This window comes from Paramormyrops kingsleyae, chromosome 11, assembly GCF_048594095.1.
Source record: "Paramormyrops kingsleyae isolate MSU_618 chromosome 11, PKINGS_0.4, whole genome shotgun sequence".
Classification (NCBI taxonomy): domain Eukaryota; kingdom Metazoa; phylum Chordata; class Actinopteri; order Osteoglossiformes; family Mormyridae; genus Paramormyrops; species Paramormyrops kingsleyae.
In genome coordinates, this window is record NC_132807.1 from 22,556,551 (window position 1) to 22,584,124 (window position 27,574).

General features: G+C 51.8%; 1 protein-coding gene across 3 annotated transcripts in view; it reads left to right on the forward strand.

Moving 5' to 3' along the window:
* zfhx3b (zinc finger homeobox 3b) overlaps positions 1–27,574 on the forward strand; it is a 125,766-nt gene that overhangs the window by 46,190 nt on the left and 52,002 nt on the right. For 2 of the 3 annotated variants that reach the window (XM_023790703.2, XM_023790705.2), the window contains exons 3-4: positions 547–1,043; positions 18,578–18,809. In XM_023790703.2, the coding sequence (XP_023646471.2) occupies positions 547–1,043; positions 18,578–18,809 (729 nt within the window). The remainder of the gene's footprint in view (positions 1–546; positions 1,044–18,577; positions 18,810–27,574) is intronic. The other variant, XM_023790704.2, reaches the window with a different exon arrangement.

Here is a 27,574-nt window from a genome sequence, read left to right on the forward strand (position 1 = left end):
TTTTTCCCTTCTCCTCCTTTCCTGCACTCCAGTCTTCTGGAGTTGATTTAGCGCGGGGCCTCTGTTGCGCTTGGGTCCGAGCGGGCATGACGTGTAAATCCACGCCACGCCGGGGAGAGTTTACGTTTCCGTGAAAAGTCAAAGCTCCTTTTCTCTCAGTTCAAAGGCAGAATAATCTCGACTTAATGGAATTAGATACACAAATACACACGCGCCCGGGGTCCCCCGGGGGGGCTCTGCTGCCGGAGGACAGAATTCACCCTGACTGCGAAGGCAAACACGACTCCCACTGCCCTGGGTTTTGAATGTATATCAATTTACTCCCGAATTTTCCCAGGTTGGAGGGTGGGGGGTGCAGAGATTCAAGGTAAATTTTAGCACTAAAATTGCTAAAACCTCCACCCCACTAAAACCTCCACCCAGAACCTAAACTCCTTATGTTGAAATAATCTAAAATAACATTTACCAGTGAAATAGATGGATTGCTTGAGAAACTGTGATGTGAAAGAAAAGTTACTGAGAAGCGTGTGTTTGGGTGTCACCCAGTAGGCGGAGAAATGCCCATGGATGTGAGACTGGGCGGTGGTCAGCTGGTATCCGAAGAGCTGATGACCCTGGGGGAGAGCCTGTCGCAGACCAGCGACCCCTCCCTCAAGCTCTTCCAGTGCGCTGTGTGCAACCGCTTCACCACGGACAACCTGGACGTGCTGGGCCTGCACATGGGCGCTGAACGCTCGCTGCCCGAGGAGGAGTGGCGTGCCACAGTGGGCGACTCGCACCAGTGCAAGCTGTGCCGCTACACCACGCAGCTGAAGGCCAACTTCCAGCTGCACTGCAAGACCGACAAGCATGTGCAGAAGTACCAGCTGGTGGCGCACATCAAGGAGGGCGGCAAGGGGAACGAGTGGCGCCTCAAGTGCGTCGCCATCGGCAACCCCGTGCACCTCAAGTGCAACGCCTGCGACTACTACACCAACAGCCTGGAGAAGCTGCGGTTGCACACCATCAACTCGAGGCACGAGGCCAGCCTCAAGCTGTACAAGGTGAGTGAGGCTCCGCCCCCTGCTCCCTGTGACCTTTCGGCTTGTTGGTGCTTACAGGCTTGAGTTGTCTCAACACAGCTTGCAGAGGTGTTCAGTTCCAAACACAACAACAGTATGAATTATGTATGAATGGTTCCGTTACCTCACGCATTCAGGGTTGTGGGTTCAAATCCCACCTGCCCTCTGGGGTGGGGATGCACGGATGGATGCATGGATGGATTTATGTATCCATCCTCCGCTCATCCTAGTTAGGTTCATGGATGGCCTGAGGCTGGGGTACACCAAATAGGCACATATACCAATGCTCAGAGTGGGAACAGTACCAGTCAAAGCCCATGTGGAGCCCTAGGCAAGCTGCACTGCTGGCACCGCTTGTCTGAGACCAAATGAAATTGTCTAGCTAAGTCTGTGCCTGTTCAGAAGATGACGCTCTAGGCGGCCGCCTATGTCACATAATGGGCTGACCAGCAATGAGCGAGAGTTAAATATGAATAAATATCAATCCAGTAGGGCAAAGATAAACTGAAGCAACACAATAACCAATCAGAATGCAGTGAGGCCAACCTAATGCAGTGATATGTACCAGTGCCACGTTCCAGAGGACCCCACAGTCAGCGTCCAATCACCAGAGGCCGTGCTGAGCAGATGCCCCGCCTGATGGGGGGGAGGGGGGATGACATGGGTGGGTGGAGCTCCAAGCTAGGGGGAGAGAGAGGAGCGAGCGCTGGGGAAGCTGAGGAGCGTCTGCGGCTCCTTGGAGCGGGAGCCAGAATCGCTCCCGACAGTCGTATTGATTTTCGCTGGACTTGCAGCTTCACCTTCTTCTCTAATCATTCCGTAATGGCCGACGGATGAACCCGCCCCGAACAAATGGCCATAAATCCAACAGGCCTGATTCTGCTCGTCCACTTATCTGCATGCCGGGGGCCCAGGCCCAGCGCTGTGTGGGATCCTGACACCGGGTGTGATCTCAGGCGCCCCGGTACCTTCTGATGGCGTGTTTAGATGCAGATCCCGTTAGATAGGTGTGAGTAAAGATCGCACACAGCTGCCGTCTGGATTCCGAGGTTTATCGTATTCGACGTACGGCGGCTCTCTTGCCGGGGAGCGTGTCATACTGAGAGGACGCCACCTGTTGGAAGGAGCCTGTATTTCAGCAGTGAATGTGAGGCTCCTGTTCCAGATGGTCCATTAACAATAGTCGGGGTGGGAGGGGGGATTTCGCAATGGGGCAAGCCAGTGTTGACATATGGGGGGGGGGGGTTCCTTCATCGCGAGTGTGAAGTTGTCGGGAGTGAGGAGAGCCGGCCTGTAATTCTCCCTTCCTCCCCCTTCAAGTCCGAACCCGTTAGCCAGGATATTTACGAATACCACTGTGATTAAAATATGTAACACAAGCCCGGCAGCACGGTAGCCAGGCTGCGCCAGCGGGGTGGTTTGGTCACGCCCTGAACCGGGCTTCTTCCTGGTGTTGGTTGGTTTGTTTGTTTGGGGAGGGTGACTGTCTGGAGGATTTTCCTGCAGCATGTCTAGAGACGGTGAACAGGTTTCACCGACAGAAGAGAGAGACAAGTTCAGTAACTAATGACCATCAATTCCTAAGGAATGATCAATGCTGGGTGCCTCAGGTCCATTCGCTTCACTGCCATGCCTCCCGCTTGCCCATTGCCCAATGGACTGTAAAGCCCCCCCCCCCCCCCCCCTCATTCATAATAACTTCTTTTTGAAGTCTAAACTCCTTAATATGACTCCGCAGTGTAGACAGCCACCAAAATCCCTTAAAGAATGCCAGGCATCCGGACGGGCATGAGACCTCGAGCCCCCGGGTGAGGAACGGTGCCATTGCAGGGACGCGGTTATCAGCATACTCTGTGCGGTGAGGTCCCCGGTGGGGGGGGGGATGACACTTGGGGCCTCTCTCCAGATCCTAATTGGTGGACGCTTTGTCTCAGCTACTGACCGTCTTGTACAGCGGAGGAAGGGAAACTCCCGTTTGTTTGTTCCCATGTCACGGGAGTCCAGTGTCCATTACCGTTATTTTCCCTAATTCGCACGCTCTCTCTCTCAACTTTTCGGGATTGAAAATAGACTGTCAGCAGTAATGGAGGCTAAGATGTGGCAGCCTAGTGGACACTTGGGCCCGAATCGGACTGGTTCGCATTAAACAGGCCCTTTGTGTGCGCGCGGCTCCGTATAAATTGGAGCCTGTAATTACTGGAATTAAAAAGGAAGGTTTAAACTGAGGGCTAAGCTGGATGGGATAATTTGAGAGTCTGTGGTATGCGACCCATATTAGGGTTTGCTAAAAATATCCCCCCGCCTATTGGAATGTTCCGACAGGCCTCACAAAGAAGTGGCTCTGTGTCCGGGGTCACTGGGACCACCATGGCAAGAAGGGACCTGTCCCCTTGTCCGTCCCCATCATCACAGTAGCTGTTGGTCCATGTCTGTGAGCGCGTCGCTGGTGCCCTCGCCCTGGAGAGGCTTCCGTTTGCCGGCACGTTGACCCGGAGGCTCCTGTCTCCTTCTCCCATGGGGGGCCCTAAAACCCGCCATGGTGTGTTCTTACCAGAGAGGGTCGGCTCATTAGGTGACACAGGCAGCCGCGTAGAGCACCTGCTTCTGGTGCCGTATTTGCCAGGAGGTGGTGCTGGCAGCGAACCGCTCCTATGGTTCCACATGGGTGTCAACCAGTGTGGCGTCTCGCTGTTGGGATGGCAGCGTGACCGTCACGGAAACAGATCAGGCGCCACGCAAATGTTTATTGGGCGTCCTGTTTCGGCACCGGGAAAAAGGCCCATGTGAGCATGTCCATGTTGGCGAGAGCTGGCCGCTCCGATCGGAGGCCAGGCTGGGGCCCTCGTTCCCAGGCCCTGGGTGTGGGGGGAAGCGGAGCGGCAGCCCGGTCTGCCGGCTACCTCCTTTGTCTCGGGGGCCGGTGCGGTCTGCAGTAATTGAGATTGATTGGATGTTATTTTTCCTCTTGCAAATGTAGTCCATTAGCTTGGCACATGCATAATCAGTTTAGAGTGCAGTTAACTGAATGTAATCATGTTCCTCAGCGTCTGCTCACACAAAATCCACTCCAGATGCAGCTCGGCTGGGGCAGAGCGGGGAGGAAAGTGCCGTCACTATCGCACGGGGAATCTTTACCCAGGACCCCCCCCCCCCCCCCAGTGCCGCCCATCCCGTTCCGTGTCCAGCTCTGGCAAACAGAGCCGGAATAGTGAACGCTTCGTCCCAGGCTCAGCCTCTGTTTTCAGTCGGTTCTAAGTCTCCCCCCGTTTCTTAACTCGAGACCCCCCAACACCCACGCCGTGAACATAGATCGACTTTCTGGCATAAAAAAGCACCATAATGTGTCTGTGGCTTCCGCGGCAAGCGATGTAGCGCGAGACGTTATCGACGTGAAGCTCCTCCATTACGGCCATAACGATAATGGCCACTCCTGTAGGCTGGGATTTGATGTATAGGTAAGACGATAACCGTAGAAAATAAGTGTCAGGCCTTCCAGCACTGTGACTTGTTGTTGTTATTATTAAATAACAACGAAGAGTAACGTGGGGGTCGACATCGGGAAGTGTTTAAGGGCCTCGCCGCTCTCTTGCACGCACACACGCTTACATGCACGCACACACACACGCATGCACACGCACACACACACGTGCATGCACACACACGCACCCTCCCTAAACACACCTAACAGCCATCAGCCTCGACAGTGAGTGATTGGGTTGGGGGGGGGGGGGGTGTGTCTGAGAGGGACTCTTGTTCAGACAGAGATACTCTGCTAATTAGCGTGGCTAGTCTGCAATTGTGCAGTAATAGTGCTCAGTGGGAAAAAGGTTGCTCTGATTCCTGGAAGAGCTGAGCTCTGATTTACTGGTACTCCCGTGCTAATCAGGCCCTGCCGTGGCCTTGCCGGGGCCGCCGTTCTGGGCCCGCCCCCATCGGCCGCCGCCGCCGCCGCCACATTCACCCGACCGCATTCAGAGTGCCGCTCTAATACTGCCCGTGTGTCACGGTGGTCTCTGGGTTTGCTGCGGCCTTGACCATGTGCCAGCGAACGTATCTTGCGTCACCCCCGTTAAACCTGCCCCCCACCCACTGCAGTGAGGATGACTAGGCCTAGGATGCGTCTGCGAGCTCATTGGTCCTCTGTCGCCTCTTTAAACATTCTTCTGAAGGAGGCATAGGCGCTGAAGTGGGCAAGACGGGAGAGGGAGAGCTTTTGGCACTAAAGCTGGGAAGCTACTGATCCTATTATTTACCTCCTGATCAGCAGAAACTGGCAGCTGCAGTGGGGGGGGGGGGTGGCAGGGTCGAGCGCTTCGGGGTGAGGGAGGGCGAGGTCTTTCTCGGACGCTCCCACGAGCACCATGTGGGTATGGCCCCTCTCCCCCTCCCCCATTTCTCTCGCTCTCCACCTCACATTCACTCTCTCCACCCTGTACTGCCAGGAACCCTTTCTTCCTAACTCCCAGATTAATAAACAGGACAAATATCTGTCACGCACAAGGCTAGGCAGCACGCGAATGGCGCCGGTGGGTGGTCTTGTGTTCAGTCCAGCTTAAAGGTTTAATAGCTTTAACCAACAAGGCTTAAAACTAAACAGCCTACCTGGACCAGGCTTCTCTCAGTGACGAACCCCCCCTGCCCCCGCCCCCCCCCCCCCTCTCTCTCTCTGTACTCGTCCCTTTCGTCTTGTTTATGTTTGAGCAAAGTATTCGCGGGATGGTAGGTCTGTGGGTCATGGGACACCTCGTGAAAAATAAACCTTGTTTCGAGGACAGCCGAAAGGTGTTTTTTTTAGCCCTTGTCTCCAGTCGGCAGGAGCTTAGACAAAAAGGAGATTTTTAGCACCGTAAGAGGGGAGCTGGACAGTGCCCAGTTATATATTTGAACATGAGCTTTACTCGCGTAGTCCAGAGAAGCATCTCTGTGTCATTTAATCAGTGTTTTATCTCAGCGCGGCCGGGCCCGGCCTGCTAACTTCAGTATTACGGACGTGTCTGTCCGCTCTGCCTGCTTGGTGCACGTTCCGCTGATGATAAGGAGCTTAAATCCTTGGCCTAGCCTACGAGAGAGCTAGCACCCGTCTCCCTGCCAGCCTTCTCCCTGTCTGGAGCCTTGACGGTCAGAGTTAGATGCTTCCTCGCGGGTTTCTCTGAGACGCCGCGGCCCACATGTGACCGACCGAGCGCGACAGCCCCTCGGCGGCCAGATTAGCTGCGCGCTACCGGATTACCGGCCTCAGCTCGCAGGCACTTCATCCCCCTCTCTGTTCAGGACATTACGGCGGGACGGGGCGGTCTATTTCAGGACACGGAGGAGCAGAAGAGGAGAAAGGCGGAGGTGGGCACCGTGGGACTCCTCTTTCTGTTTGGGTTTGGGCTGCTTAAAGAGGGCCTTGGGAAGAGTAAATTCAGGCGAGCAAATGGGCTGTGAACATGTGTAATAATTGGGACTTTGCTCTCCTCGCAAACGTACAGCTGCGGAGTACGCCAGATAATTTATGAAAATGGACTTGTAAGCAGAAGAACTATAGAAAATATAGTTTCTGCAGGTAAATAACAGATTTTGCAGTTGGAGGGAGGCGGTAAGCAATGATCAGATGACTGTCGGTGTGGCCTGGGTGAAGTTTAACTCAGAATCGGGGTTCGGCTATTGTTCTCCGGAAGTAAAGAATTCAGACGTGTCCCTCCACACAACGAAGAGCGGCCGTCAAAGTATCTTATTAGTATTACCATCTGCTCTGGTCCAAGGGCGAGTACTGAGACTAGTAAATCAGCCTGTAGTTTTTTTTTGGACGGGGGGTGGTGGTTGTGATGTTTCCCCCAGATGTAGTATGAAGATTTCAATCCTTTGTAATTAAGTGGTGCAGTCCTTGTGTCTTGTGGTTTATTTTGCACCTTGGTTTCTCATCATAGCCTTTTTACCCGAGTGAGATTTAAAAAAAAATAAAAATAAATAAAAAATCGTAGAAAGAGTCAACGGGGTGTTGATTTAGGAGGTGAAGGCAGTCATGGCCCCCTCAGGTAATTAAAGGAGCTGGCCCGGAAAGGCAGGGAAATAAAGCAAATATTCAGCTGACAGATTTTTCCAAAAATGTCTCTTTTCTCATCTTCTCCTGCTGCCCCCTGATCCACAGAGCTGGGGAGGGGTACCTTACCGTGTGAGGTCACGTTCACCCCCGTCCTGCTCCCGCGGCAAGTCCAGCCCCTCCCCCTGTGATGGCTGGCAGTTCCCTCTGCTTGTCCTGCATCCTTTGCTCTGTTTCTGGAGTCTGGGAACTATTTATGTAATCCATCTTTCTGACCACGTCGCCACTGCAGATGTGACAACGAGACTTTGGCTCTGCCCCCCCACCCCCCCCATTTCTGCCAAGCTGACAGGTGTGCGTCTCTGACTGATGATCGGGCAGATGATGTAGGCCGTGCTGTAGCAGGGGGTTCTGCACATTGTGTTGTATGAAATGCCCTTTCCATGGCCGTCCTTGGTAGTAGGACGCTCTACCTGAGTGTCTCCTCCACCGCGGTGGATGTCGCTGGCCGTCCGCCTCCCCTCTCGCTGGAGACCGAGCTGCTGATCTTGCGGGCGCGTCAGGACACCGCCGGAAAAAATCTCCCATGTATCCAGAGCCCTAAAATTAAGACGTGTGGAAAAGAGTCAAGTTTAGAGCTTTCCCTCGAAGAGGCTATCTGTGTCACTGCTTAGGAATTTCCTTAATTTATACTTGTATGGTTGGAAAAGTCTTGTTGGAATAATTTAAACCATAAGGATGGTTTCTGCTACTGTATAAAAAATGAGCCCTCTGTATGCCATTATGTTTTGGCTATGAGAGTAGCTTGCACATCTAGTATGCAAATGGGTATTTAAATTACCCTTACATAAAAATACCCACTAAAAAGAAAGACTGCACTTGTTAAAAATAAATTTTACCTTTGCAATCCCGGGTACAGTTCTAGTGTCTAATGTAGCTCTCGCTAACGTCATTTTGCAAATAAATTAGGGGAAAGATTTGACTACCACTTCATATGAAATGGCTCCCTATTCGTATTCGCACTGATGTTCTCGAGATTTTACCCTCAAGCCTCAATTAGTATCCCGTTACATCTGCTGGTCTCCACGGCGATGGCCTTTGTCCCAGAAAGATGACAATGGAAGAGCCGGAATTCCTTTACGATGTTTTTATTCTTTATTGGCGCTTCATTTTAATATGCAAATCAGGCCCAGTCATGTCAGATCAGGTTTACTGTTCTGCAATACATGCATATATATCAAGTGGGATATCTGATGGAGTTGGGGCACCAGGAGGATTAAGATCTGAATTACAGAAAATCCCCCTGAACATGAAATCACCCCAAAATCTCATGATGTTCACAAGAGCTGCTATTTGCACTCTAGTCCCCTGCTGATTGCAGTTTTTAACACTCATCTTTTCTCCACGTTTTTTAAGACGGAATGGGGCCCGTCGTTTAATCTCCCCCCCCCTTTATTCTTGGGCCATCTTTCTCCACTCCCCGGTTCATCAGGATGTCTGGATCTCACCGGAAAGGGGGGCGAGGAATGACTGGAATCTGGCACAGCCTCAGCACTCTCATTTCTGAGGACTTTTCCGACTTGCCACTGTCATGCTCTCAGATAGGAGGCGCTGTGCTCGTTTACCTGCCTGGCTAGGTAGACAGTGTGGGGGAAAATGCAGGCTTTCACAGCAATGGTGTTCAGCTATTTGGGAAATGGGAAATTGGAGTATCACACAACCGAAAAGAAAAAAATCACCAAACCTATCTCACACTTAACCTATCTCACAGTTTAAATTAAACACTACAGTTTGACTTTATTTAAAATGTAACTGGCCGGACGCTTTTCGTGCCTGTGCTCGTTTCGGTGTTTTCGCTTACCTGCATGTCCCCGGTCAGTGGGTCGTGGGTGTAAACATCCTCCGTCTCTGGCCCCCGCTTCCTGGAATTCCCTCAGATGATTAAGCGGGATGAAGGCATCACCGTGGGGCTGGCCTTTTCTGTACAGGAATCTAACTTGACCCTCCGCCACCTCCCTTCAGATGCCACAGATCCCCGGTTAAGATGGAGCGGGAAAAGCCATTAGCCGCCAATCACGGCATCGATCCCATCCCAGCCTTCCAGGCCCCTCCCCCCCTCGATCCTGCAGCCCCTGGGTCTCCCGGCACACCCTGGGTTACCCCACTGGCTTTGCCTCCTTCAGGGAGAGAAGTTTAATACAGTTGCCGCTCCACAGGCTTTATCTAGGATTGACTTCCTCAAAGACCCGTTCTTCCATTCTTGTTCAATAATCTATGGAATATATACAGTGGTGTCTGCACCTTTCAATCTCTGTGTAGCTGCTAACAATTAAATAATTCAAGATCTGAGGAGCTTTAAAATATGTATTATGATTGGATTGTTATATAGCTGGGAAGCTCATGGGTGCAGGTCTACAGATTTTGTGTTAGTGCCAGAACAAGCTGATGGACCGACGTGAGTGGGGCGTCATGCAGACCTCTGGGGTTTGGGTCTACGGATCGAATAAAAGAGACAACTAACCATGTCGACTGGAGACAGGAATGGGAGGGATTGATTCCCCCCCCCCCCCCCCCCCAGGTCATTAGAAGAATATTTACCTACTTCCCAACTTAATAGAAATACTGTATTTTAGAAGCTGATGGGGGTCAGAGGTCAGGGCTGAGGGGAGCAATTAAAGTGTATGGATTAGGGAGTGAATTTGGGACCATCCCATTGTCTGGGCCTCAGGCGGAAACAGGCCACGGACTGGAAATGGGGAACAGGCGATGCGTATCGAGCTGAAGGGTATCGAGCGCCGTTGTGGGCCAGCGGCTCCTTAAATATGGACACGCGCTCTTTCCTGGCAGGATTTCCTCTCACAGAAAGAGCATTTTTAAAGAGTTCAGCCTTCGATTGACACCTAGGGTGGGATTTTAAATGATGAAATCATAATCAGGTTTCAGCCCCCCCCCCCCCCCCCAGTATCCGTAAGATGTATGAATAAACAGACATTTAATGAAATAAACACACACTCCTGTCACTGTGACACCAGGGAACAGAAAGTCTGCCCTGATGACCCAGCCGTGGCCCATTAGCACCTATTGTGTCAATACATATTTATATCTGTATTTCAACAGCTTATTTAAACTTGACGTTTTCTCTGGAGGTGTTATAAGTAAGAAGTATGCACATAATAAGTCATTATCCGTTAACCTCGCGGTCAGTTACTGTCATGTTGAATCTGGTTGGCCATGGAACGGATCGTTGCTGTTTGCTGTATTGCTTGACGTGTGGTGGCCATTTTGGGACAGAACACCAACTCTCCAACAGGGGGCTCCTTCCGATATCTGTGGCAGTAGGAGGGACACGGAGGGTTCGAGGCAGGCTCCCAGAGTGATTGGGGGGGGGGCAGTGACTGACCACATTATTATTTTAACCAGCCCTTCAGGTTTATAAATATTAGCACAACTAATTTAGCATCGAGGCAGGATTTAGGTGAGCGTAGCAGGAAGCTGCCGCTCTTGCAACGCTGCCCTCACCGCCTGCCTTGTGCCTATTTCAGTCGAGCCGATATATCACCCACGGCATAATTGGCAAATACATTGAGTATTTAGTGGCTGACTCGCACCTATTTAAAGATCTCCTCTGCAGGCGCTCTTAATGATGCTACAGCAGCGTATATCCAAAATAACGACCGGGGGCCACACGCTGACGAGTGACCCCCCCCATCTGCCACACTGGTATGTAAAACAGGGTCTTTGCTTCCTAGTGAGCAGTGAGAATTGTACAGCTGTTTCAACTGGGCCAGCTGGTCAAAACCAAATCCTGGTAGAGTTGCTTAGGAGGGTTTGCCTCCCCAAGCCTCCACCCCGCCCCCCAAGAAGAGGGGTGACTGCTTGCTTTCTCCTAAATACAACAGGGCAAGCATTGGACTCATCCAAGAGACAGATAGCAGATTTTAGGGGGGCTGATGTAAAACCAGTCAAAGATGGGCAAAAACCCTGTGAATTTCAGGTGCAGACGGTAAAAATCCAGGCCAAGATTTTGTTACAACCAGCTAGTTGACTGACTGACTTTTTATACTCAACTGGTTGGTTGAAATAAAATCTTGGGTCTGAAATTTTCACCACTGCTTCCCCACCCTCTGACAAATCCAAAATTGACATTTGTCAATTCAATTGCCATCTTTTTCTGTTGTTCACCGATGAATGGATCGTGATGACAGAGTAATGAATCACTCATCCTGATTTTGTTTGTCGTCTGGACCCGTAATTATTGATAGAAATCTCTAAATGCAGCCAATGTTCGGGACCCCTGGTGGACATGAGCACCACACAGATGTTTTCTGTGGTTTTTTATGTGCAGATTCACAGTCCTGTTAGTGCGTCAAGGTGCTTGGTGAGCGTGTGCCGGACACCCTCTGCGTCCGGCAGCATTCCTGTCACTTTGGGGTTAATTAATTATTTCCTGCCGGTCGCACAGCAAGTCTCTGACTTTGCGGGCAAGAAAATATTAATTATTTATTTGATTGTCCGCATGTGCTGATTAATCAATTCGGGGGGAGATCTGTAGGATTAACTACCCTATTATTCCCGCATAAGAGCAGATAAGAGATAAGACTTTAAAATATCGCATTCCATTTATCATGTATTTTTAGTCCTGTGCTGATGAGGGCGAAATAAAAACTGAGGTGAGATTGGGTCGAACAGAAACGCTGAGGGGGCGGGGACGGGGGGGTGGGGCGGCGGCAAAAAGAACTACCTAAATTAATGGGGAAAGAGAGAGAAAAACAAGAGTTCAGTGATAGGCAATGAAATGAAGGGGAGGAAGTATTTGGCCGGGTGGTGTGCTCCACATTTGAGAGACCTGCCTGTGCATGTCCAGGAAGCTGATTGGCTGGCGAGGGGTGTAGGGGTGGGGCATGTCCCCAGGTAATTGGCCTGTTAGCGGGCAGATGGGCTGCCCTACTTGGTTTTAGGCAAGTCCTCAGAAACTGTAGGTAAAAACAGCCACCCCTAGCACAGCCGCCCCCCCCCCCCCCCAGATCCGAATCACCTGTAAATTTTCCGTGCGCTGACTGTTTAATGGGACCCATGTCATGTGGTAACCGCTTTGATTCTTGACGTATCTCCGTTTGTAAATACAAGGAACACTCAAAGGGGCTGTGGTTACTTTACAAGCGTGGCGCCTCTGGCTCTTTGGTTGGGGGGGGGGGGGGGTGAGGAGCAGGTGGTTGGCTGGTATGAATTCCGTTCATACCTCACACGGTGCCGTTACCAATCCCAGCTCCCTTCGGCCTCGTCCCGCTCGTGCCCCGTCAGCGGAGAGCTTCAGGAATCCGAGACGAATTTCCCTCTGTGGGAAGCATCCCTGTGAGTCACTGCTCCTGGGGTGGTGTGTGACCCCCCCCTGCACCAATGGTCACCTGACCCGATTGCTCCTTGCCATCCTCTGGACCGGCATACCAGCTCCTGTGACTATTTCCAGGATATCCACGACTGCAAGGTCAGCCGTGAACATGGAGCCGGCGGGCACCGTTCCAAAACATTAATAAATTAAAATCGAGAGTCGTCAGGATATAAAAGGCGCTCAAAGTGACCCTGTGACCCGCTTATGTAATTCACGTTGGCGGGGATCCGGCATGTCGGTGTGCTGGAGGTTGTGCTGCCCTCAGCATGTCCCCTGCGGGTGGCGACACTGATCCAGGCTGGTCATTTCGTCGCTCCGCTGGACTGGGCCTTTTAAGGTACAAAGCGACGGGTCCCAATTAGCCGGGCTTCTGTCTTTGATGATGATCATATCTCAGCTGTAATTACGCCGTTGCCGGGATGATGAGGGTTTAGGTTATCGATCTGCTTTCGATCGCGCTGATCAATGAGCTTCTGTTTCTTCTTTAGGGAAAGCAAAGTTTTTCTGTCGCTAATGAGGTGATCTGGGCTGGTGATGTCATCGGAGGGGATGGCATGCGGAGGGGGGGGGGGGGGGGGTTAGGTGGGGGGGGGGAGTGTGATTGTGGGTTCCCGGTCTCAGCTACAGGAGGCCTTTCAAATTTATGTTTCTCTGGGACGAGGGACTGAAATCCATCGTTTGTTGAAGGTACCACCTGCGTCCATAAAAACAGCATGAAACATTTTACTTAGTCGATGATTTTTATCCAAAATAATGTTCAAGTTTAGAAAGCAGGGTCTGCCAGTCCCTAAACCAATTGTGTTTTAGGGGCCTTGCTCAAGGGCCCAATGGTGACATCACTCTGGCTATTCTGGGATTCAAACCGGTGACCTTCCGATCATAGCCACAGCCTCTTAACCTGCTGAGGCTCACACTGCCCCCAATGTAATGCCAGCAGGAAAATCTCTAAGATGAACTTGTCTGAGTTTAAGGCCTCCGAAGCACAAGCTTGCTTTGCAACAAAAGGAAAATACAAAGGCAAATAATTATGGGGGAAAAAAATATTACAAACAAAATGCGGAGGAGCAGCCCAGAGAGGCCGAGCGGGTCTGTTTAGTGCTTTATCGGCCCAGTTCAAACCTTCTGATGCTGTTAATGTAATATGCAAATGGGAGCCTACAGGTCCGCTCCCAAAGCCTGGCCCATTAGCATTTTAAGAAGAGGCCCCCACCGTGGCCGTCTTTTGGAATGCCCGCGCCATTATCGGCCCCGTGTTAAAGAACCTGTTAAATATTTACATTGGCACGGCGCCTTGATCAGTGTGCCTAATTAGCCGGCGAGTGTACCATGGTGAGGGGGCGGGCAAATTAAGCGTTTTCCCACCTGCCAGAGCCTGCAGCCCCCACTCAGCGGCCAGCCGTTGCTTTGTAAATTTTAGAGGGGAAAAAAAAACAAAACAAAGAAACAATTTTTTTTTCCAAGCTCATTTCCCAACCCAGAGTGGAATGTGTGTATGTTCCTGGTGAAATATTCACAAATCCTGTAGAGGGGAGGGACTGGATGGGGAGGGACTGGATGGAGAGGGACTGGAGGGAGATGGCTGCGTGGGGAAGGCAGGGCAGTTTTCAGCACACTTGCCCTCTGTACACACATGCACACTCATGCTTGCGTCACATGGGCACAGACACGCCGTGACTGCTGATTAACTGCCCCCCCAAGTGCTGTAACGGGACTCCCTCAGGGAGTGGTCATAGGGTGGGGCGTTTGCCATTTCCCGAGGCTCCCCCCACCCTCCGCCATCACGTCGGGGCTCTCTGGCCATGGCGAGGGGGGCTAAGATGGCCCCTTCAGGGATTAATGGCTTTTTGGTCGTGTTCTTGCTGCGAATTTAATTTTCAGTCGGCGTATTAATCATGGCGGGCGCTGTTAACCCCTTGCCCCCATCTCACACGCACGCACATGCACATAAATGCGCACGACCCCCCCACCCCCCCCGCCACAGTCCCCATTTGGCTTGATGCACTGCTTGTGGCCCATGCCTCCCGTCTACCCATAAGGCCGTGCATCGGTTGTTATGTTGTTCCCAGGAACAATTCTAGGATTTTTTAAAGTGGGTGTGGGGGGGGCATGAGAGCAACCACAATTCATACAGAGGAACCATCCTCATCATTAACCAATTATATGTTTTGAATTAGTGACAGGGGAGGAGCAATCTGGGGACCAACCAGCTTTCATCTGGGTTCTGATGCCTGTGGCCCCGCCCCTAAATAATCCCCTGGTTGTTCAAATAGAGCTGCAACACACATCGCATCAGAGTCCTTGTGTTCTATTATAAATTAATCTTTTCTTTATTATATTTGCGGTTTCGTGGATTGAGCCTCCACTGGCAATTTGCTCAAAGATCGCCCCCTGCAGGGGTGGCTGGGTATTAGGTTTTGACCTAAATCTGCCCTGTGGGCCTCACAGCCTCAGGGTTCTCCAATCTGTCTCGTACGCACGTGTCTTTAACAAGAGGCTCTGCTAAGAGGGTGCGTGACCTGCCCCCCATCCTACTCCCAAAATCACCCGCTCCTATTGAACTTTGTAATTTCTTTTTTTTTTTTTAATTACCCAGAAAAGCACCCCAGAGAAGGCGTGTGTTCTAACAGTAATCCCACATGTATAAATAATTGAGTGTCTTCGTCTCACAATGCACTGGCAAGACAAATGTGTGGGGGCACCCCCCCCAGCCTGGCAGCTGTCCCAGCACGAGTGACGCGAGGCTGGGTGAATCCCCACAGATTGGGGGTCTTACCCCCCCCAGCCGTGGGAAGCGTGCAGGAGGGGCAGCTGTGCACCAGGACCACAATCCTAATAGATGGGCTCAGTGAATGGCGCGTGCCCGCGGGTTAGAGCCCAGGGTGAGGAAGGTGGCTGTGGTGGCGATGGCACGTCCGAGCGCCTTCCTGACCGGCCTGTTCAGCACCATCCTCTCTGTGAGATGCAAAACAGCATAAAATGGGACACAACAACATATGAGCTCAGCCCCTTCTCCAGTTAATGTAGTTTCTGGATTAGCTTTTCCTCATCACGGTGCATGAATGGTATAATTATTTACCTGTCGGATAAGGACACGGCTAGATTGTTTAGCTCGTGTAGTCGTGTTGTTTTCTTTTTTTCTTGGGTGTTGATGCAGAATAGGCAGAGGTGGAAATTTCAAGTCCAGAAAGTTAAAATCCAGACCAAGGTTTTGTTTCAAGCAACCAGTTGAGTATAAAGAGTCACAGTCACAGAGCACTCAACTGCTTGGTTGAAACAAAATCTTTTTTTTTGGATTTTTACTTTCTAGGCCTGAAATTTCTACCTCTGACAATAGGTCTTGAGGGAATGGCCTGTAGCCTGTATTCAGGAGCCTGGCCTCCGGCCAAGCCCCCCCCCCTCTCTCCTCACCTCTGGGTATAGCTCAGCACCCAGTGCGTCACGGATGCCAGGGGCAGGCTGGTGACATCACATCGCTGGCATGCGGCGTGTCCTATCAGATTCGCAGCAGTCTGATCGCTCCGCTGTGGACTTCCCACGTTTTGTGAATACTCTCCTCGCTAATGCAGTCACGGTGGCATCCCGGTGGATCCCCTGAAAGGGCTGAAACCCCAGTGGGAAACCTGTGGAAGGTTCTAGAGCCCTCGGGCCCAGGGAAGCTCCTCTCGACGGCCACCATGCCGTTTGCATTAGGCCGCCGGATTCCTGCGCGCCGGACTGAGCAGATTTATCAGCAGCGGAGTTTCAGGATCACAGGAAAGAGTCAGGCAGCTGCTGTGGGCTGCAGGCCCTTCCTCCCCACCCCCCTCTCATATCTGACAAGAGAGCAAATTTTTTTTTTGTTTTTTTTTGGTGAAAAACATCATTGCGTCATCATAGTCCAGGCTCTGAAATCATGGTCTTGTGTGATCCGTGACTTTATCTAAGGTATGTAATTGGATCCTATCTACAGTTTAAGGCGCTTTTATGTCCCTCCCCCCCCCAATTCCCCGTAACTGAGCCTGAAATCTCCTCACATTTGTTCTAAGCTGTGAGAGGCTGTGTCCCGGCATCCCTGCAGTGGCTGAGGCGGGGAGTTCTGGAGACTTGACCTGCACACTTGAACCAGGTCAGAAGCAGATCGTGTGGTTGGGTTGGCCGTGATATATGTTCCTGTCAAAACCTGGCCATCTCAGATTTACCCCTGCTTGAATCCCGCTGTTTTATGGGAAGTTCTGAAATTCCTATGATTATTTTGGGTCTTTACCCATCCCAGGCTGCCTTTGAAGTTTAGGTCCGGCGCTTCGGTCACTTTCATGATGGTCTCAGTGTCTTTCGGCACTGATTTTATGATGAACTTTACCTGGGCAACACCGTAGGAGAAATGGGTTTCCTGATGACTGAATGTGGATCCTGGGTGTCCTCGCTGAGAAATCTGTGATTTTTCATGTGCTGTGACCATACATCTCACTGACGATTCAGTCGGTGGATGAGGAGGAGGAGGAGGAGGAAGAGCATTTGTGATTCATCAATCTTCACTAAACATGCATTTCAAGTTATGAAAATATCTTTTGTACGGCCACACCTTCAATATCATATAATAATGCCATTAGGCTGAGCAGAGGGGTGTGCGAGACCAAACGCACAGACGGACACCCGTACATTGGTCCTGTTCCTGGAAGCAGAACCGTAATGTACAAGGGAAGGTGTTTGCAGCACGGAAATGAGAAATGCAATATCACAGGAAAGGAAGCACGACTGCCCTTGGTCTGCAGCAGGTTTATCAGAAAATTAAATATGGGAAGGAAGGAATGGAGACATAGCTAGTTTTCCTCTGAGCTTTTTCCTGCAGTCGACACCTGATGTACATTTGATTCGGCTACGAATGCAGCATTGCGGCGGTTCCTAGAGTCCAGGGCCCTCGGAGTGTGTTGGGTGTGCATGCCAGCTCTGTGCACCGGAGGGCGGCCGGTTCAAGCTTCTCTTAATGAATCCATTTGTTTCTCTCGACCTCTGTCGCCGAGTGGGGGTGGTCTGCCTGCAAGATAAAGAGCCTCTTGATTGGAGAAAATGCATGTTTAGGACAGGAACAGAAAGACATTTTTTTTCTTATTCTTTTTTAGAACCTGTCACCTCCCATGTCTGTTTTGGTTCCTTGACTGTTAACGGCCAGCAAAGAAGAAATTGGCAGTGTATTTTTCCCGATGGCCTGTGTGTGCTGTGTGGTTGCAAGCATTGTTTGCTTTTCCCCCCTGTGACTTGCAGGACGCTGTGGCCCAAAGCATCATGGGTAGGGGGGGGGGCTCTTCGAATCACAGACGTTGACGTTCATGAAAGCAGCCCTTATTCAGGACAGGGAGGGGTGCTGTAAATACAGAGGCCATTAAAGGCCGAGAGAGCAGGAGCAGTTTACGTTTTAATACCCGAATGTCCGCAAGGCTCGTTTTTAAACATGCTTAAATCACTGTGTTCCTGAGTCCCCAGAAAGGCGGAGTAAACATAAGTACTTTTATTACGACTAAATGGATCCATCATGTGTGTATCCTGTGTGTGTGTGTGTGTGTGTGTTGGATATGCTAGTCCGTTTTGTCGGAGCAGGGGAATGGGTTGCCCTGTAGCAGACACTGTGTGGTCTGGACGGCCAGTGAGGGTTCGAGCCCCAGATAGGCAGATCGTCCAGGCCCCGGAGGGACCCTCTCACCTGCTCCCTCACAGACAATTGGATCTCCACTCCCCGGATCAATATGTAGCATTCATGCATGAAACGGGCAAATGTCCGGCGCTTCCTGCTCAGACAGGCACACTCTTGCAAGTCCGGGAATCAATTCCACCTCCCTTCTGGCACGCAAGGGTTCCAGTGTGTGACCCTGCCCCAAATCCCCAGCCTGGGGCCTTGGGAATTCTCGGGGACCCCCAGAGAGTCTACTGTTTTGCTCCCTCCCAGCTCCCAGTACACCTGTACAAGGTATTCTGTGCTCTTGAGGACTGGGTTGAGAAACACTGGGCTAGCCCAAAGACTCAAACATGATTGGTCAGAACCTTATCGTTTAACCAGTGATTGGTTACTGGTTTGTTACACCATGCCAGCTCCTGTCACCTAACCGTAACCCACGCCTCCCCCCCCAGCACCTGCAGCAGCACGAGAGCGTCGTGGAGGGCGAAGCCGCCTATTACCACTGCACGCTGTGCAGCTACTCCACCAGGGCAAAGCTGAACCTCATCCAGCATGTCCGCTCCATGAAGCACCAGCGCTGCGAGAATCTGCGCAAGCTGCAGCGGCTGCAGAAGGGCCTGCCCGAGGAAGAGGAGGAGCTCGGCGCCATATTTACCATCCGCAAGTGCCCCTCTGCTGACACCGGTAAGGAGGGGGATCGAACCCCGGCTGCTGCCTGTGTGTGTCCCTCGTTGGACCTTCTCATGCCAGAAGCCTTCCACCATAACACCATCACCCCCATCTGCCAGTGTTCATCCCCCTGCTGAATTAGCCCATTCCCTTCTGATTTCCCATCATGCAACAGTGTTTCTTATACTATATGTGTCCTTAGTCACACACAGGTGGGTAAATGTAAAAATGGCAGGATCCCCCCCCCCCCCCCCCCCCCCATCCTGCCATATCTGAGGCACATTCATTTGAGCAGTAACACTGTAAATTAGAAGCTCCTAGAATGGTCTCTGCTTTTTAATATGTGCATTCCATAAATGTCATTCATTCCGTCCCTCTTTTGTAAATGCTGCCGGCACAGCAGTTAATGTGCACTCGAACATCCCTATTAGGCATGAGAGATGCAGCGGGTAGGGTTGTGGGTTAGGAGCTTTGCGACCCGGCAGGGTGTGGGTTCGAGTCCCTAACCACTGTACTTCACTTAAGCATGCTGCAGTTATGTATCCAGCTGCCAGAATGTATTAAGAGTAACACTCTGCATAGGCACTTCAAATAAAAATAGTGATTAAATATGAATGTGGAGCCTCTGTGATTGGCTGAGAGCAGCGGCACGTCTCAGCAGGCCTTGATTAATTACGGGACACTGTATTGGTCGCATGCCCATTAAAAGTCACATTCGTATGCCGTCCGAAGGTGATAGAACAACAACATGGGGGAAACAAAGAGAGGGGCCGGTTGTTTGTTTAAAAAAATAAAATAAAAAAGTAAGCTGCGGTCAATTAACACTTTGTCTCTGCACTGGTTTCGGATTTCTAATTGCCTCGACTCCTGCCCCCCCCAGCCCCCGGCCCGGCGCCCTGACAAAGGGGCTCCATTGTGCGGCCCTGCCCACGCACGCAGGCACGGCGTTATGTAAAAAGCGGCCCTCTGAATGCGCTTTGTCCCAAGGAGGCTGGGATAATGAAGCCCGCGGCTGGGAAATTACGCAAAAGCCAGTCACAGATCTGAGGCGAATCATTAGAGAATGTATTTAGCGCAGCAATTAAGGACAATTAAGCGTTCTGCTCGCTGCACTCCAAATATGTTAATGACTATAGTGCAGTGGACAAGTGTGCATGCTGAGGCAGGAGGGCGGCCCACTTAGGTTAAAAGGGTGGGGGAAGGGCGGAGGGGGGGGGGGGGGCTGCCATGAGGCTGGCAAACAAGCCTTGTGGTCCTGCCTCCTGTTTTTTTCCTGTGGGGATTTCTTTATTTAGCTCTGCCTCTTCATTCCCCCTAACACACCCCCCCCCCCCCCCCCAAAAAAAAACAAAATGAAGTAGTGTCTTCACCAAAAGAGTGGGAAGGGTTAGTGTTTGTTACATTCCCCTTGTCTGGCATGATTCTGTGTACTTCTGCCCCGGATGTCATTGCTGCCTTCATGTCAGCTATGATGTCACTTCCTGTTCTTGTGGCGGGTTGACACGCACCTCTCAGCACAAATGAAACAATCTATACCTGGACGGGGTGCGATCGCCAGAGAAGGGAGTGTGAGATGAGCACCCAGAGGGCACAGAAAGGGCACATTTAAAGGCGCAGTTGTGTGCCTGCCCATGATTGGCCGGTTTTCCGTTCCGCACGGACGGTGTGGAGCACTGCGGCTTTAAGAAGTGCCGTCGTGCTAATCGCCCGTGACGCTCTGTTTACAAAACGCCACCGGCTTTGTTTCAGAGCTGAGGGCCTGATGGATAGGTGTACGGACACCCCCCCCCCCCCCCCCCCCCCCACACACACACACACACACACACCGCCTCAGACTAGATGTAGACCAAAAGCCTCTTGAAAACAAGTCTCTCCTCATTTCCGAAAAGCTTTTTTCCCCTCCTTTCTCGATTTTTCTCTCTTTCTCCTGTTATATATTTTTTAAAAGGTCCGTTAAGTGAAATGAAGTGTGTAACAAAGGATCAGTCTTTTCCATCCCCTCCAAGCATCTTGATTGCATTACCCTGGTAATGTGCATACCTCTTCATCAGCAATAACAAACGCTGCCATTCCTTTGCCCCCCCCCCCAATTCTGCCCCTCCTTTCCCTGTCCTCCATCTACACACATGCACACACTCCTACGCACACACACACACACACACCTACACAGACACACACGCGCTCCCCGGCGTTTGCAGCTGTGCAGCTGAACCGTTCCCTGCCGCTGTAATATTTAATTTCCTCCCTCTGAGCGGTGCCGGGGCCCCGGGCTCTTTCTTGTGGTCAAGGCACAGTTGCTCGAGTGGTAAAAGGTTCCCGCTCTTGTTAAAACAGAACTGGCCTGGATTTCTGGGTCAGCTAGGCGGTAATTCCCCGCGCCGCTCCCCAGAGCCCTGGCAGGAGCTGGGTGGCAGGCCGCTCTCGCCCCGGGGACCCTAGACGGTCCTGGGGGTCTGAACCCAGGGGTCGCCGATTAAAGGCCACCATCCGTTAAGGGAAATGAAAAGAGGGGCCGTGCAGGAAGAGGCCTGCCTTTGTGTTTATGCAGGATGGATCTCATCAGCATTTCTTCATTGAAGGGAAGACCCTCTTCACCCTGACTGCCGTCATATTTATACATATCCGCTGCTAGTTTTGCTAGCAGTGATGCTAGTTTAAGGATGAGTATTAGTAAAAATAGTCATTTATAGGCAGCTCTCGACTTGCATCAAATCCAGAGTTATGCAAAAAATATCAGAGAAACCTGGAATTTATGGAAGCACTAATTCAAAATGGTTACATACCCCCGTAGGTAAATCTATTCTTTTATCTCTTTGTTTATTTGATATGTGTTCTTTAGTATAGTGTCTCCCGACCTGGTCCTTGGGAACCCCGCAGACAGTCCAGGTTTTTGCTCCCTCCCAGTTCCCTGACAGACAGTCCAGGTTTTTGCTCCCTCCCTGTTCCCTGACAGACAGTCCAGGTTTTTGCTCCCTCCCTGTTCCCTGACAGACAGTCCAGGTTTTTGCTCCCTCCCTGTTCCCTGACAGACAGTCCAGGTTTTTGCTCCCTCCCTGTTCCCTGACAGACAGTCCAGGTTTTTGCTCCCTCCCTGTTCCCTGACAGACAGTCCAGGTTTTTGCTCCCTCCCTGTTCCCTGACAGACAGTCCAGGTTTTTGCTCCCTCCCTGTTCCCTGACAGACAGTCCAGGTTTTTGCTCCCTCCCTGTTCCCTGACACAGTCCAGGTTTTTGCTCCCTCCCTGTTCCCTGACCGACAGTCCACATTATTTTCCCGGATAGGGAGCTGGGAGGGAGCAAAAATGTGGACTGTCTGGAGGTCACCGGGTTGAGAAATGCTGCTTTAGTATCTATTGCTAGAATATTTCAGGGTTATGTGTTTTTTGCCATAGGGTGTTTTGAATGGTATAGGAAAGTAAATCCAACTTGTGTAAAATTATGTAAGGTTTTGTGGGATGGATTGTTACGTCACTTGAGTACTGTCTGCATTGTAAAGAATATGATGATGTCCCCCAGATGATGTAGAGAAGTCCTGCAGACAGTATAAGTAATTCTGAAGTTATTGAATGTAAAATGCAGAATATGGAGACTTTCACACATGACTTTTACATATGAAGGCTGACCCGTGTGTCATCCTCAGGACGGGATGACGTGGGATCACGCCGCAGAACTCTTCCCAGAGTCTTCCTCCCAAACATGTCAAGCCTTAGGGGAAAAACCTCAGTTGGCAAAATGTCTCATATTTTTAGTTTTCCTAAAGATCTGAACTTTGGTCTGTATGTTCTGTAAACACACTTGGCTTTTCTCCATATAAATCTTCAGTTTGATTGCTGCTACTGCTTTTAATAAATGTGCTTGCCTATTAGAAGCAGCATCCACACACACAGAAGTCAGGCTAATTTCAAATGGGCAGGGCTGGGAACCACGTGACCACACCCCTTGTCCTCTGCCCTTCGCCCCCCCATCACGCCTGGGGACCAATAAGATGACAGAGATGAATTTCCCATCCAATTAAAACGGAGGCAGTGGGGGAAAAAAAATGAGCGCATTGTTTTGATTCCTGCCCCCGCTGAAAATATGCTGCCCAAGCACGCTGGCCTTTAGCTCGCTCTCCGTTTGTCTTACTTAACCCTTTCCAGGGGGTTACATATTGGGACGGCCGAGACACAGCGCTCTGCTGCTTCCCGTCCCGCCGGACTGCCCCAAAGATCCTGAGCTGACCCCCACCCCAGCATCGACATCGACTGGTACAGCCCCATTGACCTGTTCAGGCTGTCTGTTTTTCATTGGGGTGGGTGGGGTAGGCAAGATTATGTAAAAATGTCAAGTTTGCTTTCTTTGAGTGGACCTGACCAGCACAGCTCTTGAATCCAGAACCTGCAGAACTGGAGCGGCTGTTTGTCCCTGAAAATGCTGTAATTTGACAGTGCACAAGCTGTGTTTTGGTGCTGTTTGCTGTTTGTCTTTAAAGTGATGCTTTGAGATGCTGGGTTCTTGTTTGCTGGGGTGCGTGGGTGGGGGTGAGGGGTGGCACAGGCCGGATGTGTGGCCATCGCTCACACCCCCATCCTCCCCCATTCGCCCCCCTTCACGTAGACCCCAGTCCAGCCACTTACACCACCAGCCTCCACTGGTTCTGAGCTGAGCACCCGGTATGTCACCCGTGGCTGTTTTTCCGTGAGCGGAGGCTGATGTGTGGGAAATCGGGGCAGCATGAAAGGGCACCATGTGACCCATGACGGGCGTGTCACCAAAGGGGCGTGTCCTTCTTGGAAGGGCGCAGCGAATGGTGTCCTGTGCGTGACAGGTAGGTCAAACCAACAACAAACCAACAAACAGGAAGGTTAGGGTTGGTTGTGGGCTGTCCTGCCCTGTTTGTACTCTAAAGCTCTTGTAAGAACAAATGCATTGAATAGGATCCAATCCCTTAATTGTGGATTCCGGGCCGCGTTGTGGGCGTGGCCTCTTCTCTGCCTGCCTTCAGGTCTTCGATTTTGACGGCGAAGGTCCTTGTTTGTGTAACATTGGTCTGTGTGGCAAACGAGGCCCGGCTGTGTTTGTGTCAGGTGGGGTGGGGGTGGGTTATGGGGAGGGGGCATTGCCCTAAGTGGGCAGGCTCGTACGCAAGGGAAGGATGAGTTCAGGATAAAGGAATTTGAGAGGAATGCTGCCATCTTCCAGGCTGCCTATGTGGCAGCGTAAACCTTGAAATGTGGCAAATGCCGTAGTTTGTATCTCGCGGCCCTCGGCTCCCTGTCTTGGGGACGCCCCATGTCAAACCCTCCCCCCCCGCCAGCCAGAGAGGGAGGACCCCAACATTTTTTACTGAAGAGTGACGCCGCTGGGTTTTCCCATGACCCAAGCAAACATGCATCTGTTTGCGGCTCGCCTGACCTGAGGCTGCCGTCCGAGGGGTGGCGGCCGGAAGAGGAAATTGTCCAATTGGCGTGTGGCTGGAGCAGCAGGCTGGGCGAGTCATCCTCCTCAGCCGGGGAAAGTAGAGGGAATTACCCAAATACCTTTAATTTTGGAATATTGAAAAACAGCCTTTTATTAAAAATCTCAGATGACGGCTTTATGGATTTTTTTCAGTCACGCATGTTTCCAAGACTTTGCACGCCCCCCCCCCCCCCCCCCCCTCCAAACTGGTGGGAGGAAGTGCCCCCCCCCCCCCCCCCCATCACCACAGCAGCCTCAGACTCACTTGGCTTATAGATGCCTGTGCTATAAATTCCAGCGCCGTTTCATCGTGGCTCGTTGGACTGGCCAGAGATGCGTCCTGCTATTCCAGGCTGTTTTGTTTCGTGTGAGACCCGGTTGCATGTTTTGGCTTTGGGTTTCTCAGAGATTGGGGGTGGGGGGTGGGGTGGGGTGGGTATGGGCACTGGCAATGCCTGTTTTTGCCAAGACCTGCTGGTATTTCTGGGTCTAAACCACACGACAGTCCGGTAAAGGGCAGGTGGGATCGTAAAGGGCTGCTTAGCTGTTCTGGGTCAAATTTGCCGAGGGGGTGTCAGTGTGGGGTTGGTGATGCTGTACACACACACACACACACACACACACACACCAATGGGTGACAGAGACCTTTTGTGGCTCCTTTGTGTCACAGGGATATTTTTCCAACCCGTTATTTCGGGCCCTTTGCGCAGTGCCGTCCGGCTCGGCACAGCGAACACGATCCATATTGGTTTTCGCATCCTGCCGTGATGGGACGCTCTCCGGAAAGCTGATACAAAAGACAGACGGTCCGTCAGCAGAGAGCCGTCTCGTTTGTACCTAGCGAACGTGCTAATGAGTTCTATAAATAGGGCCCGCGGCCGTGCCGGCAGCTTCCAGGGTGAGACAAGAGCCCGGCGCTCCGTGCCAAGCCCGCGGTCCAGAGAACGTCCAGGAGCTCGGATACGCTGCCTGAGCGTCGGGGGCAGGGGGAGTAACAATGCAGAAGACGATCTGTCCGTCAGCCGGCGAGGTCAGTCTCACGCCGCCTCTGCCTGTAACTGAGTCCCCAAACCACGGATTTGTTCCTTGAGTCAGGAAGTGTTTAGAGTCGGGAAGAAGTCCGGCTTTGACAGGGCGCTCTGTGTGGCTCTGCTGCTGCGGTCATCCCACCAATCGCGCTATCTGAGGGACCGCAACTCCTCGCCGTCACTGTGGTTACGGGCTTTCGTTTTTCCTCCGACGGCACTTCTGAGACTCTGGCTAAGGATGTGGAGATGGTATGATTTTAGGTCCTGTGGGCTCACTGGAGGATGTTTTAGCCTTTATGCTAACAAATTCTGAGGTGTGTTGGGTAATATGCCCCCCCCCTCCCCCCACATCCCAGGTAACTGCAGGTCTGTCACCTTAGCCGGATGTCTGTCAGACAGTGAGAATGTACGAACACCAGCTGTACCACCGCGGTGACTCGTGCCAGCATGCCGCCTGGAATCGCGTGCCGGGTTTGGCCTGCCACAAGGGAGGCGGTGGCAGCTAATCGAGGGCATTCTGGGTAGTGGACGGGCATTGCATCAGCTTGCCAGCGCCGCTCTGCCCTCCCGCCCGCGAGCTTTTCTCTTACGTAAGCTCCTCACAGCTGACTTGGACGGCCACCAAGTGGCGCATTATGATCTCATGGTCAGTACGTTTCTGATATATTTACTATCGATCCGTCCCGTCCGTGTCTGTCAGGTGTTCCGGGAAGCGGAGCTGAGAGATCCTTAAGCCCCCCCTCATTGCTGCTTTTGTCGCCGATTCGCCATGGAAGCCAGACTGTAGGTTCGTTTGCTGCTGGAATCAAGGCAGTGCAAATTAGCTATCGGCAGAGAGGGGGAGTGCGGTGGGGGGGGGGGGCGCGTCTGAGAACTTTGAATCCAGATGGGAAGTTTTTCGTTTTTAATAAGGCCGCTTCCCTCCAGAGAGAGAGCAGGGATCAAACGCCATGATGTGTGCTCGGGGTGAGTTCACACGCAAACCCGGCCTGATCTGCATATTCCGTTTCAGCGAAATATGCCCTCTTCCTCCATCGTGCTTGCCCACTTGGTGAGTTTAAAAAAAAAAAAAAAGCGAGAGAAACAGAGAAAAAAGGAGCTCAGTTAGTTGAAAAGAAGAGATTAAATGAAAAGCAGGAGGATGAAAGTGTGGTCGGGGCAGTTTTATTTTTAACAGCAGTTTGTGATGCCGTGGCACACAGATTGGAATCATGGGTGGGGTGGCTACTGCCCCCACCTGTGTGAAACGGGAAACCGGGTGTCAGATATATAGACCGACACCTCCCATCTCGCTCCGACCCTAATGGCTAGATGGCAAGTGCCAGTGAGGCCTGAAGAATTTGCAATTCGGCCAAGTTTGCTTTATTTCTTTACCCTTAATCCTCCCCTTCTGCTGTCCTCTCATTGGTGGGTAGAAGCACTGTTCCAGCATTTCCAAGGACACAGATTGAGGTCCCTTTGGGGACATCTCTAGGGTGCACAGAGGCACTGGGTGCTGGCTTCCTTGCCCCAACTGAGCTCCAATCCCATCATGCACTGCTGGCTTTGTCAGCCATCTTAAACCCTTCACTCTGCGTGTCTCAGAACATAGAGACTTTGGAGGGATTCACCTGTCTACATAGGCCAGAGGAACAGGGGTGGATTACGGCCAGGAGTGAGAGGCCTAGGAATTGTGGGTAGCGCAAAGAGACTAGGGAACTACGTGGAGGCTGGGAGCGGTCGTGCCAGAACCCCAGCCCCTTCCTGGGATTAAAGGCGGACTCTGTTTGACCAGATGTGGAGATTCTGACAGTGTCCGTCCCAGACAAGATGGTATTTATTTTTGACAAACTGGGACATTCCTGCTGTTTGACCGTGCTGGATTTATGGCTGCCCTCCTATTTTGGTGGGCGCAGTATCCTGACAGAGTCCCTTTGTCTGAGCCGGCCTGCCTCCCTGTCACTGAGGTTTCATTCACGGCTTCGGCCTGGATTCCCCGCACTCTTGTTTATCCCCCTTGAAGTCTGCACTAGCTCATGGGGAGACGGTGCTCAGAGAGGGAGATGAGGGCTCCTCCTGTTAGCACGGTGTTTCCTCGGCTCCTGGTGCGAGCCAATGAGGGCTCCTCCTCTTAGCACGGTGTTTCCTCGGCTCCTGGTGCGAGCCAATGAGGGCTCCTCCTCTTGGCCCGGTGTTTCCTCGGCTCCTGGTGTGAGCCAATGAGGGCTCCTCCTGTTAGCACGGTGTTTCCTCGGCTCCTGGTGCGAGCCAATGAGGGCTCCTCCTGTTAGCACGGTGTTTCCTCGGCTCCTGGTGCGAGCCAATGAGGGCTCCT